Raw genomic sequence first — 17,720 nt, forward strand, 5'->3', positions numbered from 1 at the left:
GCTCCACTGACAGCCACCTGTCCAGGCCAAAGCTCAGCCAAGGTGGCCCCTTCTCCCACCCGCTCCCCCAGCTACAGGGCAGTCACTGTCCAGCCTCATCAGCAACACGTCCTGAGCAGAGGCTTCCCCCGAGTCCCCTGGTCGAGGCCTCGGCCCAGGACCAGGGGGCACAGTGCCCTTGTGCCCAGCCCCCAGCCTGGGAGGCCATGCCAAGGCGGTCATGCAGCTCCCCGAGGAAGGGCGGGTCGTGTTACCAGCCGGGCAGGTGCCACCAGGAACCACCCAGATCCAGAACGACTGGGGAGGCTCAGCTCCCACCAGGCCTGCCAAGCCGAGGATGACCTTCCCACTCCTGGGGCCACTGTGGGCAGGCGAGCAGACGGGCCAGGCCGTCCTCGGGAGCTGCCCAGGCTCGGGGCCGACCACACATGCCTGTCCCCAGAAGCAAGCGTCAGGCTGCAGGACCACCTGGGGCCACCCCTTCAAAGCCCCGCCCCAGACGCTCCTGGCCGGGGTCCCCCAGTGCGGCGTGATGGTGGGAGGGGCAGATCACCAAGCCCACACACCCCTGGTGGGCCGGACCCAGGACCTGCGTCCTCGACTCAAGCCCGGACATGCTGGGAACACCCAGGAGGCAGGGCACCTGCTCCAACCATCAGCAGGCAAAGCGGCCCCGCATGGCCCCTGAAACACCCACAGGCCCCCAGGCAGCTGTGCCCACCGCCAGGGCACAAGCCCCGGGCTGGGCCGGCCCAGAGCAAGAGGCCAGCGGCCACTCGGGGAGCAAGGCACCACCCCGGGAGGGGCCAACGCAGCCCTGCCACCCTCCCTGATGGGGCCTGGGCACGTGTCTGTCCCCTCACGGCCTCCACCCACTTGACAGGCCGTGGGGCCATCAGCTGCCCCCCACCCTGGTGGGCGTGAGCCCCTCCGGCTCAGACCCCAAGACAAGCCTGGCCGTGGAGGAGTCAGCGGTCTCGGGCCACCTGGCCGGGCAGAGGGCAGCCAGCCGCCAGCCCAGGGAGCCACCCCAAGGGCTGCAGTTGCAGGGAGGGCCCCAGCCTCGCTCCTGGATAGGCAGCCAGGATCCCACGCTGGGCACTGGGGTCAGTGTCGTTGCAGCTAAGAAAGAAATCAGACTTCTCTGATAAAGAACAAAAGCAAGGAAACAATGAACAGCCTGGAGAAGAACCACACACAGACCTGAAAGAGTGAAGCCGTTTGGTGAATCTTTAGCTGTTACTATGAACAAACACTTGCAGCCAGACTTGGTCTTCACAGCGCTAATTGCTCTCAGACCCCACAGGCCCTGGAAGCCTGCTGTCCGGGTCCTGGGCTGCCCTTCCTGCCCCAGGACTAAGGCCTCTGGGGGGCTCCCTCCCCCATCAGCCGGCTCCTTTTGCGTCTGGGCAGGACCACCCCAGACCTGGGCCAAGAGGGACCCGACAAGGCAGTGCTATCATAACCCTCAGGGAGGCTGGGGTGCCCCGCACAGCAGGCCTGCCCATTCCCTGCAGTCCCCGCCCCCAAGTCTCCCCAAGAGCAGGGCCTGGGGCCCAGGCCTGTCCCGGCCCAACCCAGAGGCAGTGTCCGAATGCCGGCGGGCACAGACACCTCGGTGCCCTGCCAACCCCACCCCATGCTCAATGCCCTCGGGATGCCCGGCCACTGGCAGGGCGAGGGGCCCCAGGACCCTCCTAAGGCCTGCGGGCTGCTGATGTTCATAAAAACGACCCTTTACGATGATTTTTGAAACAACCAGTATTTTCAAAGTGGAAAATTCAGAGAAGCAAAAGTTTAAAAATTGCAACCCAGAACCCACACCCGGGGGCAATCACCAAGAACCCCTCAGCGTCCACTTCCGGACCATCCCCTTCTGCTCAACCGTGTGTTTGGGGCCCTGTGACCCCGGGACCCGATGTCTGTGACAGGTGGGCACTTGCCACCTTCCGCGGTCACAGCTGGCCCAGGCCACACGCACCCCCCGGCACCCCCACTGACGGCGCTCTGCCTCATGCAGACACAGTCCTTCGGCCGGGTTCCCTGGCAGCAAACCAAGCCCCACGCCCAACAAGGAGACCCCGGGGGCCGGTTCCACCCTTCCCTTCCCTGTGATGGGTTTGCTGAGCACTTTCTGGGGAGCTGGCCCCAGGGGCATGGACCCTGGAGTGGTCAGTGCAGCCAGGAGCCTGGCCAGACATTTCCGGAATGACCCCCTCCAAAGAAGCATCCTGGGGTCTCAGGAAGCGGGGAGGCCACTTCTTAGCACCTGAAGTCCTCCAAACCAGGGTCAGACCTCGGCCCCGTGATCTCCGAGCTCCCTGAATGAGCGCTGAGTCACCCCGGGGGGCCACGGGGAGCCCTCCCCAGGTGACCGCCTCACCCCACCCTCAACGAAGGAGGCCCGCGGACACCCGGGGCGGTGTGACTTGGCGGTGGCAGGCGGCCCGCCAGAGACCTTGATAAGAGCACAGTGGGGGGGCCTGTCCTGGGGATGAGGCCAGCAAGGCTCGCAGAGCCCCCAGCCCCGCCCGTCCCCCTCATGGCAAGGGCGGCCAGAACATTCCAGCGCTGCCTGGGAAGTGCCCGGGAGAGCGGTGCCCGCACCCCCGCCGAGCTGCCCACGGGAACTTGGGCCTCGATCCAGGGGACCAGACGGGGGAGGCCAGAGAGCAGCCTCCACCCCCGGGGGTTTCTCACCCACCTCCTGTTTCATCCTCAGCCTGGGGACGGGGTGGGGGGTGGAGGGCCAACCTCTCAAGGGACACAGGGGCTCACCTGGTGGCCCCCGGGCGTACACAGGTTAGGGACAGGTCAGGAGCAGAGCCATGGGGTGTGGCTCCCCACGACGATCAGGCAAGCTGGGGCCTCCTGGGGTCCACCCCACTCCCCTCACCCCCCACTCAGCAGCCCAAGGGTCTCAAACATGCCAGGACCCTCACCCAGGCCCCCACACAGCTATTGGGCTCGCTCGACGGGAACTGGAACTCTGCCTTCCCACCCCCCAGGTCCCTCGCCCCTGCCAGGCCTCCCCAAGCAGTTTGATTCTTTATGGGGTCACCCTTCCCTTCTGCACCCCAGGGCACACGAGAGTTGGGCGGGAAGCACCCACAGGATGGCCATGCACAGTGCCAGTGGGGTCTCCAGGGGACGCGGGGAGCGCTGAGAGGGCTGCCACCCCAATCAGGGCCGACACTGCATGAGGCTCCGTGGCACCTGAGGTAGCAAGTTCCAGAAACAGAGCCCCTCACTGGAGTCCACGGGGCAGCCAGATGAGACAGTCAGAGGGGGGCAGCAAGTCCAGACTCAGTGGCACAGAGGCAGCGTGGGCACTGGCCCTGCCAGCCAGCAGGCTCACGTCCACATCACCCACCATGGTTGGCAGCCCTGGGGACGCGTGCAGATCCACCCACACGTCCACAGATCCAGAATCTAGGCCACGGAGGGCTCCCGTGGCTTCCCAAAGTGATGTCCACAAGGACAGTCCTCCTGAAGACAGGCCTGGGGATCCCGGCAGGACAAGACTGGTCTCCCCCGACCAAGGACTTTCTGCAACTTTTCTAGGTCATGGGCTTCAGCTAGGTTGTCCCAGGACAGTCGATCCATCCCAACCACCCTGGGGATGAGTCTGGCCAAAGTCACACTGCCTGTAGACCCTCTCAGGACTGCAGGTGACCAGTACACCCGGTGGGTGCTGGGACCTTGTGAAGTCATCCAGCCGCCTGTCCACCCATCCACCTGTACATCCATCCACCTGTCCATCCATCATTCCACCTGTCTGTCCACCCATCCAAACATACTTCCATTCATCTATCCACCATTCCACCTGTCCATCCAGCATCCACTGCTACATCTGTCTCCCCACCCATCCACCCCCACGTCTATCCATCCATCTGTCCATCCAACATCCATCCCTACATCTGTCTGTCCACCCATCCACACCCACATCCATCCATCCATCCATCTGCTCATCCATCCACCTGTCCATCCAACATCCATCTCTATATCTGTCTGTCCACCCATCCACACCCACATCCATCCATCCATCTGCCCATCCATCCACCTGTCCATCCAGCATCCATCTCTATATCTGTCTGTCAACCCATCCACACCCACATCCATCTGTCCATCCATCCGTCCATCCAACATTCAACTCCACATCTGTCTGTCCACCCATCTACCCTCATATCCATCCATCTGTGCATCCATCATTCCACCTGTCCATCTACCATCCATCCCTATATCCATCTGTCCACCCATCCACATCCACATCCATGCATCCACCTGTCCATCCATCCATCCACCTGTCCATTATCATCCATCTCTATAACTGTCTGTCCACCCATCCACACCCACATCCATCCATCTGTCCATCCATCATTCCACCTGTCCATCTACCATCCATCCCTATATCCGTCTGTCCAGCCATCTACATCCACATCCATCCATCCATCTGTCCATCCATCCACCTATCCATCTACCATCCATCCCTACATCTGTCTGTCTACCTATCTACCCTCATATCCATCCACCTGTCCATCCATCATTCCACCTGTCCATTACCATTCATCTCTATATCCATCTGTCCACCCATCTACCCCTATGTCCATCCATTCACCTGTCTGTCCACCATCCATCTCTGCATCCGTCTGTCCACCCATCCACTCGCCTATCCCTTTGGGGCACTTACTCCACGCTGTGCCCTGTGCTGGCCTGGGGGTCCCAGACCCTGCCCTTATTCCACGGCAACTACAGGCCTCAAACTCCTGAGACTCAGGAAGCACCAGGGGGGCACGGGGCTCCCTCCCACAGCAGGGCCGCATCCCCAGGAAGCAGGCAAGGCCTCAGCCCACCAGTGGACAAGACTGATGTGAAGGCTCCCTGTGTATGGATGACAAGGACCCCAAACAAGATGCCAGGAGCCCCGTGCCTGGGAGCAAGGGTGCCTCCGAGAGATGGACCTCCCGCAGCCACAGAGGCAGGGCCTCCTGTCTCCTCCGGCCCCCGTCTTACGGCCGAGGGGCCTCGATGAGTCAGGGCGCTGGGTCTGACCAGGCCCGCTGCTCCACAGTCACTGTGCCCCCTGCGTGACCCCACCTGGGAAGGGAAGGAAGCACTCGGGCTGTGCGGGTGAGACAAGAGGACAGCAGGGCTCTGGGCCGGGGACGCTGTGGCCCGAAGGCGCGCGTTGCGAGAACACGGGTGCAGCCCGGGACTGAAGCGCCTCGTGAGGCCTGATCCATGCGGGGTTACTCTGGACTTGTGATGTAGCCAACAGGCACGTCCTCGCGTTGACTCCAGATCCCGAGACGGGGCCCCCGGGGCCCTGACAGCATGCCTGAGCTCCCTCGGGGGGCGATGTTCCGGCTCACCTCGTGTGTCTCCTGCCCCAGCCTGCACGTGGACGTTTCCCCACGACCCCTGCTGTCCCTCCAGGGAAAGGGAGCCCGGGCCATGAGCCGGGGACCAGGGATGCTCAGAGCTATGGGTCGGTCTTTCCGTTTAGCCCTTTCAAGTAAACAAAGAAGTGTTTCGTTGTTCTTGTTTTTAATTGGAGGATAATTGCTTTACAATGTTGCATTGCCTTCTGGCATACAACAGCATGAATCAGCCATAAGTATATGTATGTCCCTCTGGAAGTCCTCATTCATGCACTGTTGAAGCCTGGCTTGAAGGATTTTGAGCATTACCTTGCTAGCGTGTGAAATGAGCGCAATTGTACAGGAGTGTGAGCATTCTTTGGCCTTGCCCTTCTTTGGGATTGGAATGAAAACTGACCTTTTCCAGTCCTGTGGCCACTGCTGAGTTTTCCAAGTTTGTGGGCATATTGAGCGCAGCGCTTTCAGAGCATGATCTTTTAGGATTTGGCCACCTGATGAAAACAGCCGACTCACTGGCAAAGACCCTGATGCTGGGAAAGACTGAAGGCGGGAGGGGAAAGGGGGCAACAGAGGATGAGATGGTTAGACGGCATCATCGACTCAATGGACATGAGTTTGAGCAGACTCTAGGAGATAGTGGAGGACAGCGAAGCCTGGCGCGCTGTGGTCCATGGGGTTGCAAAGAGTCAGACACGACTGCGAGTAAACAGCAGCATCTGTCAGCTCTCTCAGCGTCCCAGCTCTCACGGACACCAGCAGAATCCTCAGCAGCCTCACCCCACGCTTCCCACACCAGGCACTTAGAATCGCAAAACAAATGACACCATCACAACCGCACCTGTGCACACACTCAGCTCTGCTCCTCCTGAGCAGACAGCAGGTCATCTGAAATAAGACCTTTCCTGGGAAACATTGCACCCCCTCCCTCAGTGAAGCTTAGGGTCATTTAGGTTTTGAGGGACTTCTTTTTCTAGTTAAGATTTATCTAGGGATTTGGGAGATCAGGAGTTGATTTTATATTTAAAATTATGAGAACTATTTACGAGGTTCCAAAGTCAAGCCTATAAAACCATCAAACTGTCCTTAGAAACATTTAGGTTCTGTCATGTCCCCCCACCAGTAATCCTTCCACTACTTTTGCTTCTTAATATAAAGTTGCAGGCGGATTCTTACCAGCTGAGCCACAAGGGAAGCTCAGTATAAAGTATATATCAGTGCCCCCTTGTATTAGAGGAGCAGCCGCTTGTTATATTTTTATCCACTGTCTGTGTGGGTTTATTTTCACGTAAAAATATTTCCTAACCAGACTACCTTGGTGGTCCAGTGGTGGAGAACCCACCTGCCGATGCTGGGGAGGTGGGTTCGATCCCTGGTCAGGGAACTAAGATCCCGTGTGGCGCACAGCGTGGCCAAAAAATAAAAGTTTCCTTGAAAGAAAAAATCAAAATGAAAAAACCATTTCCTGGTAGCCACTCCGTTAAAGCACGTGGAGACCGCACTGTGCTTCTCTCACACCTGCACAGTTCTCTGCAGGCCGTGAACACAACCTGCCTCCTACGGGCGGGCATTCGAGTTCCCCACCTTCTGCTGTTACAAAGGATGCTTCCACCATCAGCCATGGGCTTCTCTGGTGCCTCAGTGGTAAAGAACCTGCCTGCCAATGCAGGAGACATGAGTTCGATTCCTAGGCCGCGAAGATTTCACGTGCCGCAGAGCAACAAGCCCGTGCACCACAAGCATTGAGTCTGTGCTCTAGAGCCCCAGAGGCCGCAACTACTGAAGCCCAGGCTCCCTGGGGCCCACGCTCCCCAGCAAGAGACACCCGTCGACCACAGCTACAGAGTAGCCCCTACTCCCCACAACTAGAGAAAAGCCTGTGCAACAGCAATGAAGACCCAGCGCAGCCAAAAATCCAGTTTCCAAAAAATTTTAAAAATCCAATCAGCCCTGTGCATATGTACTTTGGTTTTGGGGGTTGGGGGAAGAAGGCGGCTGTATCTTCAAGACAGGTCCCCAGAAGCAGGCCTTCCGGGCCCGGGGTTATGGGCAAGCATGCTCGTGCCAGACGCTACCAAATGCCGTGCTCAGCATGGGGTCTACCGTCGTGCGGGCCCTCCAGCGGCAGGGGTGCCTCTTGCCCACAGCCTCGGCTGCCACCAGCTGCGGGCGTCGTCCGCACTTCCGCCGGCCCGGGGGGGGGGGACCCCACGAAGCCCCACCTGTGCGTCTCTGGCCTTCTCACACGTCTAAGGAACTGCCCCAGCGGCTGCTTTGCCCATGAACTCTCTCCACTCACATCTGTTGCTCATCTTCCTTGGGGCCACCGGGCTTTTCCTTCTGTTTTAGAAAGGCTCTCTGTCTTAGAGACACTAACCCTGTGGATGTATCGCAATCCTTGGTCTTCCACCAGTCTCTTTCCATCTCACGAGCTGGTGGTGCGCAACAGCGCCATTTCCCTCCCACACAAACATTTCCTTAACGCGCCGGCTTTGAGCCACAGAGAAGCCTCCCCACCCTCACTCTCAGGCTGCGGAGGGTCCCCTGAGTCTCCTCCTGGTACTCGAGAGGCCCTCCGGCCACTTGGGAGCATCCCAGGGTGCAGCGAGAGAAGCCAGTCCACCCTCACCGGCTCCTCCCAGTGAGTCACCTACTAAAGACCCCATTGGTTGGAGATGCTGCCTACAGCTTTGGCTAAATTTTCATATGCAATTGGGTCCACACGTGGATTTTTTTTTTACTCTGTTTTATTGCTTGTCCGCATGCCAGTACCACACTGTTTTTACTACCCGAGCTTTGTTTTATAACATTGTGAGCCTCCCAGCCAAGAACGTGGATGTGACTTCTGAGAGAGACCAGCTGGGGATGTCTTGGAGCAGAAATCCAGGCCACGTGGCCCATCGAGATGACATATCCCAGGCACGTGGTTGCAGGGCTGCTCAGGCACCACGTGGAGATCCCCTGGGTGCCCTGAGAACCCTCAACTTCTCCCTGTGAGGGGTGGGGCACCTCTGGGTCAGGGGCCTGCCCCTCTGGTCAGGGCTCCTCCTGCAGGCCCCTCCCAGCAGGGTCGGCCAGGCAGTTGAGGAGGAGCCCCTGGTCCAGAGAAGGAGACAGCATGTGGTGAAGTGGGGGTCCTGGCATGGCTGGGCATCTCCATACAGAGAAGTGTTCCAAGGCGGGAGGGACTCAGGGGCAGGGTGGGGACTCTGGTTCCGTTTTCTGACTTCCTCTAGATCTTTGCACAGGGCTCAGCAGCAAATTTGGCAAGAGGATATGGAAGGACCGTCCCAGGGCATGCTTTCCAGAAGGAGAAGAGAAGGGCGCCCACGCCCGAGAGACACGGAGGGGAGACCCACAGCCGCTGGTGAACACCCGGCGGGCAGGGGGGGCCCGGAGTGTGCCCGGGACAAGAGGCAGGCGTGAGGCCAGCGCTACGGGAGGTCAGAAGGGGGTGGCCATCAGGCACTTCCTGGACACGGCCAGGGGGGTCTCTGCAGAGCGGGGGTAAGAGCCAGCAGGGGTGGGTGCCCACGCGTGCACACACCAGGCATGACACGGGGAGCCTCAGTGTCAGAAGAGATCCAGGCAGAAGTAGGGCAGCTTTCTGGGGCAGCCGAGCCAAGCAGCCAGGCCTCAGTGTCCCCATCATGAGTTACGGAGCAGGAAGGGTGTGCAAAGACCATGCCCGAGGCCCAGAGTGGGCAGGCGGGCCCGGGGTCGGCCACCACAGCTCCTGCGAGGTGGGCACAGCGTGTGCAGGTCAGGGGGCTGCTGGGAGAGCCCCCTCTGACGGGTGGAGCCAACATCCCCACGGAGCGCCTGGGACCACGGCCGGGTCTCCCTGTGCCCGGAGCCCCCCACAGACACCGACACGCTGCCCCCCTGGGCCAGGCGTCCCTCCCTGGGCGGGGATCACGCGCCCACAGCGGCTCCAGGCCCTCCTCGGGACACACACTGTTTGCTGCCTCACCCGGGCAGCGAGGATCCGCTCCCACCCAGCAAGGGCAGCTGTGAGGCGTTCCAGGAGAAAGGGCTCCAGAAAGACCCCACCACGAACACGCGGGGGCCTGCAGGACTCTCCCGCAGCCCCAGAGGGTCCCGGGGCGCCTGCCCGTCACTCTCTGAGCTCACCCGCCTCCCCAGCTCAGGAATGTCGCTGGATAAAAATACCCACAGCCAGTGTCATTGGGCCCGCCCGCTTGTGAGGCTCAGGGCTGCCGGGCAGCGGGCTGACCGCCACGGCCAGGCCGCGGGGCTCCTGGGCTTCCCAGGCTGGACTCCACATGACCCTGCCCCCAGCACCTACCCTTGCTGGGTGCGGGCTGTGCATCGGGACGGCTTCCCCAGCGGCCCTGCGCGCCCACTCGGACCCGTGCACGCCCAGGGGCACTGAGGACGGCGCACACTAACGCCCCACCAGCACCAGAGGGGGCCCTGAGCACCGTGGAACAGGGTGGCCGCGCATGGCGCCATGGCTCTGCCTGGGGCAACACAGGGAGCCTTCCTGGAGGGAGAGGCCTCCGAGCTGAGCCTCAGCCTGTGGTTCTGGGCAGCAGGGCTTTAGGGCAGAGACCGAAAACAGCCCATCACAGGCCTCCAAAGGCCAGGCCTCCAGCCACAGGGTGGCAGCCACCGGAGTGGAGAGCCAGGGCCCAGTCACTTTGGCACGTCCAGGGAGGCCCAGCCTATGCGCGGAGGCAGCTTCCTTTTCTCTCTTCCCCCAACAAATGGTGGCACCCACCTCCCACAGGCCCACGCCACCCCAGGGTCAGCATTACGACCCCCGCTCAGGGCCTCACCAGGCCTGCCCAGATCCTGGGTAGGACGAGCTGTGGGCTTTGGAGTCGGGCAGCCTTGGGCACACCAGCTGTGGGGCCACGGGCCTGTCTCCTCCCCTCTGAGGGCCTAGGATTTGCACAGGCCCATCCCTCTCCACCCTCCTCTAGGGCCCGGGGGAGAGCCAGGCTGCCCCTCTGCCCCAGCATCCTCACCCCAGCCAGCACCCGTGGGGCTCAGAGAAGGGGCCCATGGGCACCTGGACCAGGCAGCAGAAGACAAACCATGGCGGGGCCAAGTGTCATCACACGATCAGAAGGAAAAATGGCCCCTGGGGCTCAGGTCACCTAGAGTCACAGCGATCATTCCACCCGCAGCAGAGCTGGGCCCCACCCCTTGCCAACTGCACCCCTACCTTCCATGAGATCTGGGGTGGTCACAGCACCCACGGGACCATGGAAGGGAGACCCCTGGCCCTCTCTGCCCTCGAGACAGAGTGCAGCCCCCTGACCTGCCTGGGGACCCCAGGCTACCTCCACGCTCTGCCCTTTGCTCCAAGGCGCCTCCCCAGGGAGGAAGCCAGCCCTGCCAGGCCCCCCATCCAGGCCCAGAGCCTCAACGCCTGAGAAGAAAGGTCAGGTGACAGAGCTGGTCCTCACTCTCCCAGCAGTGGAGCCCAGGCACCCGCACACACACGGGTCTGCAGCATCTCCCAGCATGACCACACCCCTCGTCACCCCGGCTCCCCTGGGCGGAGCACCTTCTCCCCGCACGCTGGCATCTGTGGCCACCGTCTCCACGTGACAGAGGCCACGTGTGACACCGTCCCGGCAGGCCGTCTCACCGGGGGCTGGGGCGGGGGCCACGAGAGAGGCCACACAACCTGAAAGTCGACTCAGGCCGTGGTTTGAGAGGAGCTTCCCTGGGTCCCAGGAGTGGGGGTGCTCAGCCCGGGGAACCCGTCAGGAGCACCTCCCCACTCGGTGCCCGGCACCCGGAGCCGGAGAGAAACCAGGGCTCCTGACCACGGACACCCCTGGCTCCTAGCAGCGTCCCCAGGGCCTGCTGGTCCGCCGAGCCCCCTTCACACTGAAGAGTCACCCTGAGAACAGGCTTCTGCAGGAGGAGGACTGCAAGCTGCCGTACCTCCAGAAGCCAGGGCGTGGGAGTTGGCCACCCCAGGTGGAGCCCGGACCCCGGGCGGGGCGGGGGGTGCAGTGCCCCGGCCCGCCTTGGCGGCTCCTGCGTCTGTCTCCTCCGGGTCAAACCCCACCCCAGCTCCAGGACACCTGCGCAGGCAGCTCCCCGGGCACAGGCGCTGAGTGCTAATGTGCCCTCCCGCCCCTCCAGCCCCGGGCACAGGCGCCGAGTACTAACGTGCCCTCCCGCCCCTCCAGCCCCGGGCACAGGCGCCGAGTGCTAACGTGCCCTCCCGCCCCTCCAGCCCCAGGCACAGGCGCCGAGTACTAACGTGCCCTCCCGCCCCTCCAGCCCCGGGCACAGGCGCCGAGTGCTAACGTGCCCTCCCGCCCCTCCAGCCCTGGGCACCCCCACGGGCAGCAAGCCCCCAGGCAGCTGACGGTTCAGCGCCAGGCACGGGCAGACATTCCCTCCCACCTGAGCAGTCCTGCCCAAAGGTGCCAGCACACACCAAGCCCGCCGCAGAGGAGGGAGTGGGGGCTCGGGGGGCCAGGAACCTAGCAGGGTGGCCCAGCCGTGGGGCAGTACGGGGCATGAAGCCTGGGCCCGCCGGGGGCCAAGCTCCCGGCCAGCCCGTGTCCTGCGCCAGGCCGCCCCCGGGCCCCAGACCCTCGGCGTGCGCTGGGTGCTCCTTCCAGCTCAGGGGCTCCCACCTCCCGGACCGGCCCCCCCGCCCACCGTGTCTCTCGGTGCTCAGGGTCTCCTAGGCGCCCTCCTCCTCTGCTGGTAGCCCCGGTGTACGGGACACAGGGGGCTCCTCCACCAACGCCAGGCCAGGGCGAGGCGCTGGACATGCAGAGGGCAGTGGGTCCAGAAACACGTGGGTCTGGGGTGGCAGTGAAGAGTCTCCAGACAGTGAGGGGGAGACCAGGGAACCAGGTCCCGGAGAACGTGACGTGGGGAGAAGCAGAAGGAACCCCCAGCTTCACAGGGTGCTGGGGGCCGAGGAACAGTTAGCGGAAAGTAGTCAGTGTGAGTCCGTCACTCATGTCCAGCTCTGCGCGACCCCATGAGCTCTAGCCCACCAGGCCCCTCTGTCCATGGGATCCTCCAGGCAAGAACACTGGAGTGGGTTTCCTTTCCCTTCTCCAGGGGATCTCCCCGACCCAGGGATCGAACCCGGGTCTCCTGCACTGCAGGCAGACTCTTTACCCTCTGAGCCACCAGGGGAGCCTCTGGGCGTCCTAAAGGGCCCGGTGGGGAGACCAGGGAGCCCGACCACCTCTGCTGGCTCCCCTTCCAGGCCTGCGAGACCCTGACTCGAGCCTGGGGTGAGAGGGGCACCTGGGGCTGGTGGGGGGGATACAGCTCAGGAACTGACCTCCACTTTCAGAAGGGCGGGTGGGCTCTGCCCAGCAAACAGCCAGGCCAGCTGCCAGCGCCATCAATGATTAACGCCCGCTGTGAAGGTGCCGCCCAAACCGCCGGGAAGTGGTTGGGAACCCGGGAAGGGCAGGGACGGGACAGGATGCACTCCCGAGGCCCCCCACCAAGCACCCCCCCCAAGCCTCCCCCCAGTGTCCAAGCTTCTCCCACTAGGAGGGACGCAGGTGGAGGGGACTCGGGGAAACTGAGGCAGGGGGTTTCTCCCTGGCTGGCGGTGGGTGCAGCCGGGAGGAGGCAGGTGTCTGCTTGTGTCACCCTGCAGCTCCCAAGAGGTGGGGTTGGGGGGAAGGGGTGTCAGGGAGGGAGAAGGCGAAGGAGAGAGGAGCGGTCCCAGGGGCTCCTTGCTTGGCAGGAGGGACAAGGAACCTGGGGGCACCCTCCACCTAGCCTTCCACGGTTTGGGGCCGGGGGCCCGGGCCAGTTGGGAGGCTGGCTACGGGACCCTTGGGCCCGCCTCCAGTACAGGCGTCCCCCCCAACCAGACAGCCCTCCCAAGGCCCATGAGCAGAGAGGCCACGGCACCCATCATGCTCCGAGCTAGAGTAGGCGCCACCCCACAGTGAAGAGCCTCAGACCAGGACTGGGGGCAGCAGGCAGGAAGGCCAGGCGGGCAGGGGCAGTGCCCTGCCCCCTGACCCCGCAGACAGGGCAGGCCGGGTGCGCACAGGAAGGGCTGCTCTGCTCTCGGCTGGAGCAGGGGTTCCCCGACCAGGAGAGGGACAGGATATCCTGGCCTCCTTCCCCAGCTGTGCCTGCGACAGTGTGCCCAGCCCCGCGGGGCAGCGGACAGCAGCTCTCACACCCACGCGGGCCCCGGCCCTTCAAGGCCAGGCTCATCCTTCCTGGGCCGGAAACCCAGCTCAGCCTGGGTCGTAACAACCATCCTCCCCTTTCACAGTCGGCCTCACCAAGGACAGAGCTCTCTCTCTGCTCCTGTCTTGGACCCTGCCAGAGCCTCTGCGGGTACCGTCCACCCCTCTTCTCGGGGCTGCGACCAGCCTCTGGCCACTCAGCCCAGGCTGCCCCTGCCACCCTAGCTTGAAGCCAGGTGCCCTCAAGAGACTGGCCAATTCAGAGTGTCCCGTGTCTTTTGGCAATCTCCTAGAGACGAGAGTACACCTTCCCGGGCCCCAGGGAAGCCACGTCGCCTGCCCGGCCAGGGTCGACCTGCGCCCCACCCTGAGTGGGGGGCGGCACTTGCCTCTTACGGACAGGGACGCGGGTGGGAAAAGACTGGCCCAAGGTCACCAGGCCACTCGCAGGGCCTCGCCTCCCCAGCTCCTTTTCCCCACAGGGGGAAGCCGCTGGGCCACTGTCCCCAGAGGCCGCCACGTCCCCAGAAGCCACCCCGGCCCTACAGCTCCTGGGGAGGCTGGGCAAGGCAGACCGTGCTGAGCAAACTTCCGAGAGCTAAACAATCGGAATCAGGAAGAAAACACAAGTGTAAGCAGTGACTTCCTCTGGGGTGCGGCGGGCCCTCTTCCTCCAGCAGGCACCGCGGCCGCCAGGGAGCCAGGGCGAGGCGAGCGCCCCGGGCCTGCGACCCCGGGATGCGAACCGGTGGCCTGTCTGCAGGCCCCTCACTCAGCAGCCCTTGGGGGGTGTGGAGGCACTGCTGACCCCCGAAGCGGTGTTCTGCCCGGTCCTCCCATCTGTGCCCGGTGCTGGCACGCAGGGTCCCAGGCCAGAGTGGCGGCTGGGCAGGGTCTGCGTCGGGACTGGCTGTGGGCTCCCCGACGGTAAGCACCTCGGGGAGCCTGGGACCCCGCAGGTGATGGATGTGCATGGCAGCTCCCACGAGCCTGCTGTTGGCGGGGTGCTCACATAGCCAGCACCAGACGGGGCGCGGTCCCCCGGGGTCAGTGCACACACACATCCCCCAGACCCCAAGACAAGCCTCTGCTGCTGCAGCCAAGGGCAAGGCCGCCCTCTCTGCAGACAGCCATGGCCACCGCGAGGTCCCCTCAGCCCCCTCCGGAGGCGGGAAAGTGGGGTCGGGAGGACTGTGGCCACTCTGCACCTCTGAGGACACTGTCTCCAGGCCTGGCCCTGCTGCTCTGGAAAGGCCACCCCACCCACACCCCTAGTACCACCAAGCTCGGAGGGGAGAAAGTGAGGGACACAGGCTGTGCCCCCCACCTCGCCGCCCCTGCCAAGACTCTGCTCCCCGGGGCCAGTGACAGCCCTGGACACCCTGCAGCCAGCGGTCTCCCAGCCCCAGGCCAGCCAAGGTGGGAGGGCCAAGCACCTGCCTCAACCGACGGAGGTCGGGGGAGGCCCCTCTGGGCACCTCCAGAGCACCCCATGGATGCCAAGCCCAGGCTCACAGGCCGGAACCACATGGAGAGGCCACTGACCAGGCGGCTGGGCCAGGCAGGGGCAGGACCAGGTGCTGCCAATAGGGCCCGGCTCTGGCCTGGCACATGGCTTCCTCCAATCCACCAGCGACCAGCAGAGTCAGGGCCCCCCTCTCTCCTCTTGCCCCAGCCTTGACTCCTCCAGGCCCCTCTGCCTCAACCCAGATTTCTAGGAGACGGGTCAGGTTCACGTGGGGCCTTGGGCAGCCCCCTCGGCCATGCTGACGCCTCAGCCACAGCACAAGGCCGGCCACCGTCTGCGAAAGCCCTGCTCTGCTGGCCCGGGAGATCCCCTCCCCTGTTGGGGGGCACCGGGACCCTGTCTTCTCTTGTTTGTCAGCCCCCAGAGTTCTCTCCCCTGGTTAAGTGCTCTCAGAACAATTAACACCTGGGCCAGCCCTGCGGGGCCCAGCAGACCAGCCCTGGGCACGGGCACTGCTCCCAGCTGGTTCCCGCACCCACACATGCCCGGGCAGCGCCAGCGGGGAGCTCCCCACCCTCGCGGGATCAGACCCACAAGGCCCTGAACTTCACCTGACAGGCTCCCCGCTGTTTCTGTCTTCCCATTAACCCTTCCCTTCCCTCCCAGCGGGTCGACGCCGCAGCTCTGGCAAGGTCCCTCTGGCAGCAGGTGGCACCGGGACTTCGCTGCCCGCGCGCCCTCCCCAGTTCCGCGGAAAGCCCTTCCCGGTGCCGGCCGGCGGCGATACTCACACAGCGAAGTGGTAGACGAAGCACTTCCAGCCGGTGGGGCGCTCGAGGAAGTTGTAGACGCGGCCCTGGATGTGAGTGCGGGCAAGCAGCGGGCGGCGCGCGCTGTAGATGGAGACGCGCGGGTCCAGGCTCACGGGCGGCCGCGGGCCAAGGTCGGCGGCGGCGGGGGGCCCGGCGGGCGCAGCGGGGGACGTGGGGCCCGGGGCGCCAGGCGGGGCGATGGGCGCGTAGAGCGCGCTGCCTGCCGGATTGCCCTCGGCCAGCTCCAGCGAGAAGGGGCACTTCTTCGCCAGGCCCGCGCTGCCCCGCCGGGCTCCCGGCAGGCGGCCGCCGCCCCAGCGCTTCCTCTCGGCCCTGGGAGGGGAGGTGGCCGCGGCCATGGCCAGGCAGGGCCCGTGGTGGGCGGCAGGAGCTGCAGCGAAGGCTGGCGCCTGGGCGCAGTGCGGGGGACCGCTGCTGCCAGCCCCGCTGGGGCCGCTGTCCGCCCGGCCGGGGCGTGGGGGGCGGGGCCGGCTGCCCGGGGCCGGTCCGGGGGTTGGCGAGCCCCGCCCCAGGCCGGACGCCCCGCCCATCACCAACCTGCGCGCACCGGGCACCCCAGCCCTCCGGCCCGGCCCCGCCCGTCTGCGCCCACCTGTTCGTCCCGCCCTCCCCACCTGCTCGGTCCACCGGATCCCGCGCTCCTCGCTTCTCCGCCCCGCCTGCGCCCACGTGCTCGCTCACGCCAAGCCCACCTTCGCGGCCTGAGCAAAGCCCCCACATAAGCCAGCAAGGGAGGCTCGGGGGCCCGCAGGGTGCAAGGACCGCGAACTGCTTGGGCAGGAGTACGGGGTGGGGCGCGGACACCCTCTTCACCAGCTCTGAGTCCCTCAACAGAGGGTAGGGGGGAGGAGGAGCGCGCCGGGGGGATGGCGGCAGGGCCCGTGAGCTATCCGAGTCCCTCTGGGTGCCCCAGCACGCGCTGCAGGCAGAGAACGCGGTCCGGTCGGTGCCCACAGGGCCAGTGAACTCTGGAGGCCGGCGGGGAGCGTCCGGGCCCTCGTGGGTCAGCATCCGGCCCGCTGGGGGATGTGTGCTCTGGAGGACACGGGAGTTCCTGCAGGCTTCCTGGGCAGGTCAGGGGAGAGGCCTTGGCGGAGGACTTTCTGGTCCTGCTCGCCCTCTGGGCAGGGCTGCTGAGGTGCCCTGTCTCCCCCGAGTGGCAGTCACGATGCCCAGGTGGATCAGAAGGACTGCATGTGTGCCCCTACCCAGCGCTGGCATTTGAATCACTGCATGTGGACTGGCCTTCGGGTGGAGAAAGGATGTCAAGTGGAAAAAACTGGCCTCTCTTAGGACATCGCCCCAGAAAGAGGAATAACTGCCCACCACATCAGGGACTCGTAACTTGGGAGACACTTCCCAGGTCTTGACTGAGCACCCCGGGCTGCTTTATTTCAGGTACTGTCCCATCAGAAAGTCAGTTCTATGGAAGACTGTTACTACTGTGAAGATTTGAGCAGGAAAAAAAAAGAGGGAGAAGTAGATGAAACAGAGTGATGGGAGTTTTCAGGTGAGAATATTTGATAAACTTCCCAGGTGGTTCAGGGTAAAGAACCAGCCTGCAATGCAGGAGACACGGGAGATGTGGTTCAATCCCTGGGTCAGAAAGACCCCCTGGAGAAGGGAATGGCAACTCCAGCATCCTTGCCTGGGAAATCCCATGGACAGAGGAGCCTGGTGGGCTACAATCCACGGGGTCGCAAAAGATTTGGTGACATGACGTATCAGCTAAGAGCTGAGACTCTGCAAATGCAGCTCAAAAAGTGGGATAAAAGAGAGACGGCTTCCCTGATGGCTCAGTGGCACAGAATCTGCCGGCCAGTGAGGGAGACGCGGCTCCAACCCCTAATCTGGGAAGATCCCA

General features: G+C 63.7%; 1 protein-coding gene across 3 annotated transcripts in view; it reads right to left on the reverse strand.

The window, feature by feature from the left end:
* KCNQ1 (potassium voltage-gated channel subfamily Q member 1) overlaps window positions 1-16,313 on the reverse strand; it is a 364,068-nt gene extending 347,755 nt beyond the window's left edge. For all 3 annotated transcript variants that reach the window (XM_070457845.1, XM_070457847.1, XM_070457844.1), the window contains exon 1: window positions 15,815-16,313. In XM_070457845.1, the coding sequence (XP_070313946.1) occupies window positions 15,815-16,194 (380 nt within the window). In that variant the 5' untranslated portion in view covers window positions 16,195-16,313. The remainder of the gene's footprint in view (window positions 1-15,814) is intronic.
* Window positions 16,314-17,720: the final 1,407 nt, after the last annotated feature.

The sequence above is a fragment of the Odocoileus virginianus genome, chromosome 28, assembly GCF_023699985.2.
Source record: "Odocoileus virginianus isolate 20LAN1187 ecotype Illinois chromosome 28, Ovbor_1.2, whole genome shotgun sequence".
NCBI classification, from domain to species: Eukaryota; Metazoa; Chordata; class Mammalia; order Artiodactyla; family Cervidae; genus Odocoileus; species Odocoileus virginianus.